The 11,134-nt window shown below is 40.7% G+C and overlaps 1 protein-coding gene across 1 annotated transcript in view; it reads right to left on the bottom strand.

The window, feature by feature from the left end:
• Positions 1 to 1,171: 1,171 nt before the first annotated feature.
• Positions 1,172 to 11,134, bottom strand: part of WNT5A (Wnt family member 5A) — a 27,351-nt gene continuing 17,388 nt past the window's right edge. Inside the window, exon 4 of the mRNA XM_018555256.1 lies at positions 1,172 to 1,944. Within this exon, the coding sequence (XP_018410758.1) occupies positions 1,486 to 1,944 (459 nt within the window). The 3' untranslated portion in view covers positions 1,172 to 1,485. The remainder of the gene's footprint in view (positions 1,945 to 11,134) is intronic.

The following is an 11,134-nucleotide window of genomic DNA, read 5'->3' as shown; positions in this document are numbered from 1 at the left end:
TATGCTTAGTGTAAAGGGGGGGAGGGGGGTACAGTTACATGGTTTGATGGAAATTGAAATGAACACAAAAAAACTTCACAGCTATGAAGAAAAAATAATTTTGTGGAGTTTTGGGATGATACAAATTTAGACTATCAAGTTTAAGAATTTTTTAAACCATGTTGTTAAAAAATGTTGCTTATGTTTAATGACATTCCAAAAGGAGGTAATTCCGTGGGGGGGGGAATGGCTTTAAGTGCATTAAATTTTGTGAAATTCACCCTTTGTGCCTCTCACTTATCACTAGACCCTACAGATAATGAACCATTTATCAGTATGTGCTCTAATGTGTTCAGAACAAGCCCTTTGAAAACTGACACTAAGGATTAAGAGGCTGTATAATGTGTCATTATAAAAAAAAAAAAAGTCAAAAATGATTTTTTTTAAAAAGTCACTGAAATAAAAAGGAAAAGTTGCCTAGGTAAATAAATACATTTAATTACTGGCAATATTTAGGGATATATACATATAGTCACAAAAGCTTTGAAATAGAAAACAGCAGACCACAACTTCCCATAAATGTTACCATATGGTATGTAAAGTTTAGTGTATAGTTTTAATATTATGTAAAATATGACTTGTTAAAAAAAACTGCATAGTAGGAATTTGTATTATTTAAATGGCTTTAGCTCATAAAGAAGTGGATCTTTAAATATTTTAATCTAAGTACAGCATGATATATGACTACATTTCTGTGAGTAATGTGCAGCCATTTATCTGGGTCAAGCAGATGAAATATTTAACTGAAAATAAAATACAACCTAACAAACTAGCAAAATAGAGGTGATCGATATTCTCCCATTATTTTTTTTAACCAGTATAAAAAAAGTGTGTGATCATTACAAAAGTAATTTGTATTCTTGATCTGACTCATGTAAATTTTCAGCTGGCTGAACAGAAATATGTTAAACTGAACTAATAAGACTTTATGTAAAAATACAAAGTGCAATCCCAACATTTTCAAGAGGTATCACACATCAAATAGTATTTTTTTTTTTTATAAGAAAATAAAAATGTTGCCAGAGAAAAAAAAACAAAAAACCTTTTGTATCCGATGGACAGAATTCTGAGCATTTTAGGAGTGAAAGCTCCATAAACCGCTTAAATACAATCTTAAAAAAAGTCTTTGGCCATCTGTCTTTGCTTTTTACTCTCTTTTTCCATATAAACTTGTCTTTACCTACTATACATTTTCTAAATCCCGTGCATTTCGGTCTTTATCTAATTATATACTTATAAAAAGTCTTTATTTCTGTAAATAAATATTTTCAGTTCATCGTTTCCATTATTTTGTTCTTTTTTTTTCTTTTTTTTTCCATGTTACCCCCAAGAGCGGCTGAGTGAATTAAAGAGAATGGATCCAGTTGCTGTATGCTTGCAACTCCTAAGTGACCTCTATAAATTAATGCGGATATTCAATATTGTTCGTAGTCCACAGTTTGCGTCTTACTTGCATACAAACTGGTCAACGATCTCGGTACATTTCTTGCATTTGACGTAACAACACCAGTGAAACTTGCAGTGGCACCTCTCAGTCTGAACAGTTTTGAACTGATCGTAACCTCTACCGCAGCACATAAGTTCACAGCCGTCCATGCCCTCCGACGTTTTATTGCACAGCCTTCCCAGGGTTCCTAAAGACCCAGTGCTTTCATTGCGAACACAATAATCCGGACTTGGGTCAATGTAAACCAGGTCGCTCGTGGTAGGGGAGTTGAATTTGCTGTTCACCTGCACAAGTTTCCCTCTGGTGTTGAGTTTCATAGCTGCTGCACTGTCGTATTTCTCCTTTAAAAGGTCTCCTACCTTCCGGAAGTCGGCAAGTTGCAGCCAACAAGTCTTCAAGCTGCAAGAACCAGACACGCCATGGCATTTGCAGGCAACATCCGCCAACGTACTTACAGCCTAGAAGAGAAAAATACCAGTTAAGTGCTGTTCTTTATAAACCACTTAAAGCATACAAATCAGAAGTGAAATATCTATCAAAGAGTTCATTTCTTTTAGTCAATAAACAGGTTATCCTTGTCCATAAATTCCTTAAGGATACACTATGTGGCCAAAAGTTTGTTGACACCTAACCATCACACCTATATGAAGTTGTTGGACATCCCAAACCAAGACCATGGAAATTAAGGAGTTGGATTCCCCACCCACATTGTCTCTGGGTAGGCTTTTCACAAGATCTTAAGAGCATGCCTACGGGAACTTGTGCCCATTTAGCAAAAGAACATTTAGGACGTCAGGTATCAATATTGGATGAGAAGACCTTGCTCACAACTGCCATATTAGTTCCTTTCAAAGTTTCTCAGTAGGGATTAGGTCAGGGCTCTGTGCAAATGGCAAAATGTCTCAAAATATCTTTATGCAGCTGGTTTTCTGCACATGGGCACAGTCACACTGGAAGCAATAAGGGCCTTCCCTAAACTGTTGCCATATAGTGGGAAGGGTCCAATGTTCTAAAATGTTTTTGTAAGCTGTAGCCACAACAGCACCCTTCACTGAGAGTGCCTCAACTCAATTTTTACAGGTGTCTACATACTTTTGGCAATATATTAGGTGTGCTGTCAGGTGACAAAAACGTAAAAAGGTTTGGTCATATAAAAGGTAGTTGTGTTATTACCCAATTACCTCCTTACATAACTTTATATGTAGCTGCCTGGGAAGAGTGAAGGGGGAATATTATATAGCAGCCATTCTCAACCAGGGTTCATGGAACCCTAGGGCTGCTTGAGCTGTAGCTGATTTATCTCCCATCTGTTTGTGATGGCCAAGCTCTGGGGCCAATACCACTTGGCAGAGCCAGCGGCATTAAATCAATGATCTTTTCAGCTGTATGAAAAAGGTGTCATTTTAATCACTATAAAGGGAAGACATTTTTCCCCTGACCACCAATATAATGGACAGTTTTCCTATTGACTGCCAATGAATTGGATTGTCGCCTCATTGGCAGCACGGCTCTCCCTCACAATATTTTATCTTTACCATAACAAAGGTAAAATTAGACATTGGAACTACAGTCTAACACTTTACTGATGCCTTCAAAACAGATAAAAGCGTGAAATATGAACATAAACAGATGACAAAGAACAGCTCTTAGTAAGATTCCACTACACAAAACACTAAATCATTAGCATTTGGAAATCAATTCTTGGCACTGTTATATACCAGGGCATAATTGTGCACTTTTAGCACTGAGCTCCAGTGTCCAAAAAGGTATGTATGGTATATCAGGTGTTAAATTAGCATAGGTGGTTAAACAGAAACTATATGCAGATTTTATTTTTTTTCTTCACTATGTATATGGAATATTTAAAGGATCTATTTGAAAAAGCATGCAGAGTAGGGAAGGAGGAAGCTCTGATTAATTCAGTTGTGAAAGCTCTAGTTTGACTTTTTAGACTTTAGCAAAGCAGGTAAGAATAGCCTAAAAAACATGTGGAAAGACACTAAAGTGCCACCTGCTGGCTGAAAGTAAGAACTAAAAATATTCATATGCACCATTATTTTTTTCAATTAAAAGGAGAACTATGGAGGTGAAAATCAGAAGAGCCGACATAGTTCGAGCCGACCTAAACTGTCACACGTCGGCTCAAAAGATCTGGAAGTGAGCGACCGCATACCGTCGCTCGCTTACTTCTCGATCATCTCCCTGCAGACGGCGGTGACCGTAAGTCACCACTCCCTGCAGGGATTCCCCCTCCCCGCTCCGATCCTCCAGCGCTGACTGGAGGAACAGACGGGGAGGGGGCAGGTACAGCTGGCTCTGCCTCTAGATATGCAGAGCCAGCTGTCACTCACGCAGCTGGATGGATCTCGAAAGCATTGTCGGGATCCGTCCCGGCTGCAGTGCTCTCAGTATACTGCGAGCTGTAGCACACGATATACTGAGCTTTGGGTCACGGGAGGACGCTGGTATATGTCCTCCCGTGACCCTTGAGAACTATAGGGAAAAACATTTACCCTATAGTTCTCTTTTAAGAATGCAGCACCTATGTTAAAAAAAATCCACAATATTAACTTTAAGTTTAAAATGCAGGAAAAGTTTTTTCTGTACAGTTAAAATTGTATGCTACATTCAAATTCTATACTATTCCAGAATAGACAACATTCCAGGATTACTTAATAGCAGCCAGCTAAAGAAGGTTATGCATACCTCCACCCTCTCCCCCACTGCTGCACTCTGCAGTTGCCACCAAAAATCTGGTACTGCCAGCCAGGTACGGGTCACTTTCTCTGCTTCCATGATGCATGACTGAGCCAGCAATTAATATTTTGCTTGAGCATGATCAGGTTGTGATAGGAAAGGAAGCATGAATAGCTTTGAGCAAGTTAACTTTGAAACTGAAAGAGAAGGGTAAGTACAGACTGCCTATGAGCCTGTGTGCCTGTCTTACGGTTTAATGTGTATGCAAAACTTAAAGAGTTTCTCTTATTTGCTCCCTTTTGGTCTCATAACAAAAGATGTTCAATTGTATATTTAAATCTGTCTGAAAGCAAAATCAATTCCTGTTGATCCTGCCAAAAATGCATTGTTATTTTAGGCAGTATTCTCAACCCTGCCCGTGTGAAATTAAAAAAAACAACATGTCCTGCCTACATTAAAGGAGATGAGTATAGGGGGAGATGTCCTGTAGTGCTAAAACACTTCTATTCCTACAGTGACAATGCTGCTCTCCATAGATACAGTGAGTACGAAGTTTCACTTCAGGGCATGAAGTGTTACACCGGCTGGATCACCAGCTGAAAAATAAAAAGGAAAAAAAACAAATAAATTGGAAGAAAAAAGAAAAAGAAATGAAAATACAGTCACCACATTTAAGGACTGGTAAATTGGAAGATATACATTTTTTTTGTTCTTGGGTTGGGACTTCCTTTAAGTTGCCATCTACAAAAAAGTGATTGTGTACAAAATCCAGCTAGAGGAACTGGTTGTTGCATTACACATAGTGAGTCTTTTATAACTTTCCTAATTATGGAGTTTTATGATGTCTTAAGCCACTGTTTGTCAACAAGAGAGAGGCTTGGGTATTTGAAGATGAGGATGATCCGCTGTTTTCTGGGCTTTTATAAATGTCATAATAGTCATAATGTCTAGACTCTGATCTCCTTCCAAATTGCCATTGTTTTAAATACACACTACAAGAGAACATATAAGAGCACACCCCATTTCACCACACCTGAGATGCTGACTAGAGAGGTGGGCCTCTCTGCTAATGACCTGGTCCCGCAGCAAATGAAGGTCAATATTAAGTTCCTTATTTCTATACTTGTTCCAAGCCAGTGACTCAGAAGTTACTGAAGCTAAAACATCAACATACAAGCCAGGCAGTTAGCACTGTAGATGAGGTGATCAGCAATAGCAAGCTCCATATTTATCTAGTGGCAGGTTTCTTTTGAGAAAAATGTATCACTTCTTATGGAAAACGATTTTGGTGCACCACAGTTTTCTCTAACTGGAGGATCTAAAAGTAGAGTTTGAGGCAGTACCATCATTCCTATATATAAAAGTGTATATAGTGTGCTTGTTTTTTTTTTTTTTCCTATGCTATTGCAAAACTCCAATTGCACCAAAATGCTGCCTGTATCCATTCTGGAAAAAAAGAATACTTAAAATGGAACTATGGAATTATGTTTTTCCCCATAGTTCTCTATAGGGTCACGGGAGGACATATACTAACCTCCTCCCGTGACCCAAAGCTCAGTAAGTATATCGCAGGCAATAGCCCGCTACAGAGAGTGCCGCAGCCGGGACAGATCCCGAGCCAGCTGTGCCCTCCCCCATTCATTCTTCCACTCAGCGGTGTCTGATCAGGGATGGTAGGGGAGAATCCCTGCGGGGAGCGGTGACTGACTGTCACCGATCACTGCAGGGAGACGATTGGGAAGTGAGCGTTTTGGTGCTCGTTTCTGCTCTAACTATAAGGATGAGTGGAAATCACTCACCTCATAGTTCTCCTTTAAAGGAACGTTGGCGTTTACTGCCAACATGGCCAGATTTCAGTCGTGTACATCATAAACTAGAGACAAAAGTGTAAAGAAAAACCTAACACTTCCCCATTCTTTAAAAAAACAAAAAAACATACAAATCTTTGCCAGGAATTACAGTTTCATTTGTATGGGCTGCCAATCATTTTTGGCAAAGAAATTCTTAATGGTCCGCATAACTGGGGGCATGGCAGGGGTGTATTCATTGCCTAAATATGTAGTGCTGGAAGGTTTCCTTCCTTCTGATCTCAGGAAGTTGGTTAGTATGCCGTCCCTTTTCTCATTGAGGACAAAGTGAAAGTCTCCTAAAAGCCTACTCACCACCCACTTCTATGCGCCTTCCCAGCATTCCCACACAACTCTCGAGTATAGGGAGACTGTGTAACCTCCTTCTCAGAAGCCATGCTTGGGCCTGAATGGTCAATCACTAGTCCATAACAATGTCAACTGATGAGGGCAATAACATCATCAACCCTGTGTAAGCTCCGATACCATCTGACACAGGTGCTGACTCCTGGAGTAACAGAAGAGCCGAGTACAAGCGATTTGAGGGGTGGGCTAGAAAGACTCAGATGCTTTGCCCGAGTGGACAATGTGACAAAGTCCCAAGGAACATTAAACCCAAGAACAAAAATGTAATATTTTGCAGATTACCAGTTCTTCGATGTGGTGGCTGCATTAGTTTAAATTTTTCAAACCGAGAACATTTCCAGCAAGCACATAAAAACAATCTTAGCTTTCTTTTGTAAATGTTTGAAGTCCAGCCTAGGGGGCAACCAGTGGAGGAGCGAGAATAACCACCCTTGTTCAGAAAGTCCCTTATCTGCAGCATTACCAGGTAAAAATAAAGGGAACAGACTGAAAGAAAACTAATGCAGCCACCACATCTAAGGACTGGTAAGCTGCAACATATTACATTTTTGTTTTAGGGCCCATATACACTTTGCCATTCTTGTGCATTGCGCAATGGTTAACATCTGTTGCATTAAGGCAGCCTGTGCATTTTAAATAATAGGAAAAAAAATGGAAATGCAGCATTTTCTCCAATGCAGCGTACCACAAACACTACCATGCATTCTGGTGCACTGCAAAGCATTTGCTTCAGAGCTGTCTTAGCTAGTTGGAGTGCCATTGTAAATGGGCCATTAGGGGTTTAGATTCGCTTTAAGCACTTCCCCATCTCACTCATCAGGACAGGTTCTCCCCGATATCAATTTTCACCAAGCATGTGGCAACACAGTATATATTCATACTGCAGAGAGTCATATGACCTGAACTGTAATGACCCAATAAAGTTTTTAAAAGACAACTAAAAAATGTTTACATTTTGCACATGGCAACTGTACAGCACCATTAAGATGAACTGCTAGACGCCAGGCTGGCCGGTAATGAAGAGGCAGAGGAAGTGATCTGCTTTGCCAGCTGCTATTGACAAGTTGTGTGCCTGCAGCTGTTATTTGTTTTGTGTCCTTCCACAATGCTTTTGTTGTTTTCATTATTTTGTTGTGAAACTGGTTTAATAAGTGTGGCAGTAACTGGCAACTGGATGGGTCAAGTAAACCAGTTGTTAGATTTGAAACCTTATCGTGGTAAATAATATTGCAGGGCATCATCTGGTTCCAAAAGTCTGAGGTTTCACTTGTTTTATATAGCCTGGGACTAAAGATATCCATGAAAAGGAGAGGACAATCTTCTGGTCCAGCCAGTAGAGTCTTGATGTCAATGGGGACAGGCAGGTACCAGTTATCTGCAGGGAATCGTCAGCCAGGAAGGATAAAAAAAAGAAAAAGAAAAAGAAAAACAGTGCCACTAGCACTATTGTCAGTAGCATAGCTATAGATGCAGGGGCAAAATTTGGACTAATTTTGGCCATACCCTAGTCGGAGTCCTGCTGACCTGGTTGAAATTGGACCGGTGTGTGGATTGGTCGCCACCACTCCATTCTACAAAATAAAAATTTTCCAGTCGAAGGATACAATTCCAAAAATCTCACCAGAACAGTGTTTTACTGTGCACCCAAAGTGCTTGGTCATGTGACATTCCAGAGTTCATTCTCCGCAAACTGGACTTTTTATGTCATGCTTTTAAATGTTGTCAGCTACCAAAAACATGGGAGTAATACAGAAGTTACATTGTGGACCTTCCGAAAATGCTAGTCTCCTAGCTGCTTATTCAATGACTGACCTAAAAAAGTATGCAGGTCAACCATTTGTTTCGGGTCACCAACAAAGCATTGAAGGTAGAGGGTAACCAAGACAGCCAAGGAACTAACATTTTCAGAACGGGAGATCAGAATTGGCAGCCTATGCAAGTCACTCATGTCAAGCAAACTGGGTACACATTTCAAACCTTGCAGAGTGCGTGCTAGTTCATTCACTTACTCAGAAATGCCACTTCCGTGCCTGCCTTCTATTGCTTTAAGAGCTCAAATTTCCTGCCACCAGTGTTAACCACTCTGGGCTGCCAAGGCGGGCCATCATTAAACAGGAGATGGTAAGAGGGTAAAGCTTAGCTCTACATTTGTTTGTTTTTTAAAGTTTTTTTTGCAACGGTTCACAACTCGAGCTCACCATTCTATCGCTACCTACACCCTGATCTCTCCTCCTAGCAGTGACCCAGCAGCTTTTGAAATTACAATGAAAACACAAAACAAGAGCGCTGGGATGAGGGAGAGGGCAAATTTAGATGATAGTGGCTCTGCTGTAACGTTTAAATGATAAATTACTCCACAATGTCAGCAGCTACAGAGCTCAGGCTGGACTTATTCCAATGCCCATTTACTGTTTGTTACAAATCCGTAAATAATCGAATGATCACAGATTGGGATGTATTTAAAGTGAACTTTTGACCAAACAAGTATGCAGTTCAGCGGTTCTGACTTCACTTGCTGCATACTTCTTCTGGTTCAGTAAAAATACTAAAACCAACGAATCAGAATTATAGGCAAGCAACTAGTATATTCAGGTGGAAGTCAGTGACGGCATCCTCCTCTTATGACAAATTTCTTTAAACTCCTAACACTATTTTAGTGCCACTTGACTGATAAACTTAACACAGAGGTGACCCTTCAGTTAACTATACTTTGCTTGCTGCTTGTCCACTAATGTTTTTAAGTGACTGGCTGCTCGCATCCAAGTTTCATCGGACAGTGTCCTTATAACCTGGCCCTGCAATAATCTCATAGCCCTTCTGGGAATAATAGCGTCAGTCAGTACCAGCTGACCCTCATAAATCTTCTCCCTTGTGTGCAGAAGTTTTTCATTAGTACAAATGTTCAAACCAATCTCAAAACTTGCAGTAAAAAAAAAAAAAAATTACAATTATGTATTTTTTTAAAAAGGTTAATCAACCAAAAACTGAGGTTTTATTTTTTCGTAGATGCTGAAGAGCTAAACCACCAGTTTATTATATCTTTCAGGTTGCATCTCTTCCGAGTTCTGGGGTCGGCACACCTGCTGTGGACATTATGAGGGGTTCTCTTTCTCCCTGCTGGAATTATTCATTTCATATTATGAAGAATGCAACAGGAGGTGATGGAACACATAAGGGTGGCGAGAATCCCCATAACTCCCAGATGGACAGGAATACAGTCCGGAGTTATGGCAAGGAGATCTCACTGCTGGACTATCTGAATTATATAACAAGCTACCAATAACAATCAGTTTTGAGCAGAGTAGAGATCTGCGTAACAGGTGGCAGAACCGATGAGATTTCTTTGTTTTTGCATTTTTTTTAAGCTAGTGACCGAATTGCTTTAATAGACTACAACCATTCTATGTAGACACATGAAGGCGTCACTATATCGTATAATCTCTTATATACAGCAGAAACCCTAGGCTGCTGTTTTCTATATTAACTGGTAGCTGAAATCTGAGAGGTTCTGAACATAACAGATTTCCAGGTTTCCTAAAAGCTACTTTTATAGAATTTTATTATTATTACATAGTATTTATATAGCGCCAACAGTTTGTGCAGCGCTTTACAATGCAAGGAAGACATTACAATTACAATACAATTCAAGACAGGATGGTAAGGAGGGCCCTGCCCCTGAGGGCTTACAAGGAGGGGGACATGATACATGAGGAGGTAGCTGTGTGGGGATGAATTGCTTGATAATGTGATGGTTCAGTGGTTAGGTGGAGGTGGGATAGGCTTCCCTGAGGAGAAAAGAGTCTTCAGAATATAGAACATCACACTAAATCATTAAAAGTATCTTGAGGAAAAGGGTAAAAATGTGCCCACAGAAACTAGGCCCTCTCATTTGATTGATATCAGCAGTGGAAAATTAGCACCAACAACACTTCAATAGTGAAGCCAAGGCTAGAGAGTCAAGGCTAGAGCCTTGGTTCTCAACTGGTGGGTCGTAACCCCGTGTTCAGTGGGTCCCCGGGTGCCTTTCACTTTTCTAGGTGAGAGCCTTCTTGGCCACCTGCTAGCGCAGCACTGTCAGTTCTCGCACCAAGCAGCCATTCAAAATATGCTGCCTGGCGTCGAGAGTCAACTTGAGGTAGGGTGGGCTGGAGCTATAGCCGTGAGGGAGCTCCATCTATGTGTGCATTGCTTACAGCTCCCTCACATCTCCTGTAGAGGTGACTGGACCAGAGTGATGCCACATTCTGGCTCTACAGGGCCCACAAGGAAGTTATACAAGAAATGCACATATGGATGGAGCTCTGTCACAGCACAGCAGCCCACACTGGACCCCAGGCTGAGGATCCCTCCAGTTCTCGTAAGTTAGGGAGGTAATAAATAAAAAAAAAAAAACATTTTTGGGAGTGTGTATGTGTGTGTGTGAGATTGTGTCTGTGGTTGTGTGTCTGTCAGTGTTTGAGGGCCCGTTCACACGAGTAAAGTACAATAAATCGCACACTCCTGTGCCATCAACGCACTGTACTATGGAATCGCACCTATGCGTTCTGGCGCGGGAGGTGTGTTGCCATTAATTTAAATGGCACCCCAAACGCACTTCTTGCCCACACTTTAATTGACCTCACTGGAATGTGCGGTACCGCAATGCCGCTAGGAGAGAGAGAGCGTCAAGGCTAGGAGAGAGAGAGCGTCAAGGCTAGGAGAGAGAGAGAGAGAGAGAGAGAGAGAGAGAGAGAGAGAG

This window comes from Nanorana parkeri, unplaced genomic scaffold, assembly GCF_000935625.1.
Source record: "Nanorana parkeri isolate BGI_ZX_2015 unplaced genomic scaffold, ASM93562v1 scaffold189, whole genome shotgun sequence".
Taxonomy (NCBI): Eukaryota; Metazoa; Chordata; class Amphibia; order Anura; family Dicroglossidae; genus Nanorana; species Nanorana parkeri.
This window is presented reverse-complemented; position numbering and strand designations above follow the sequence as displayed.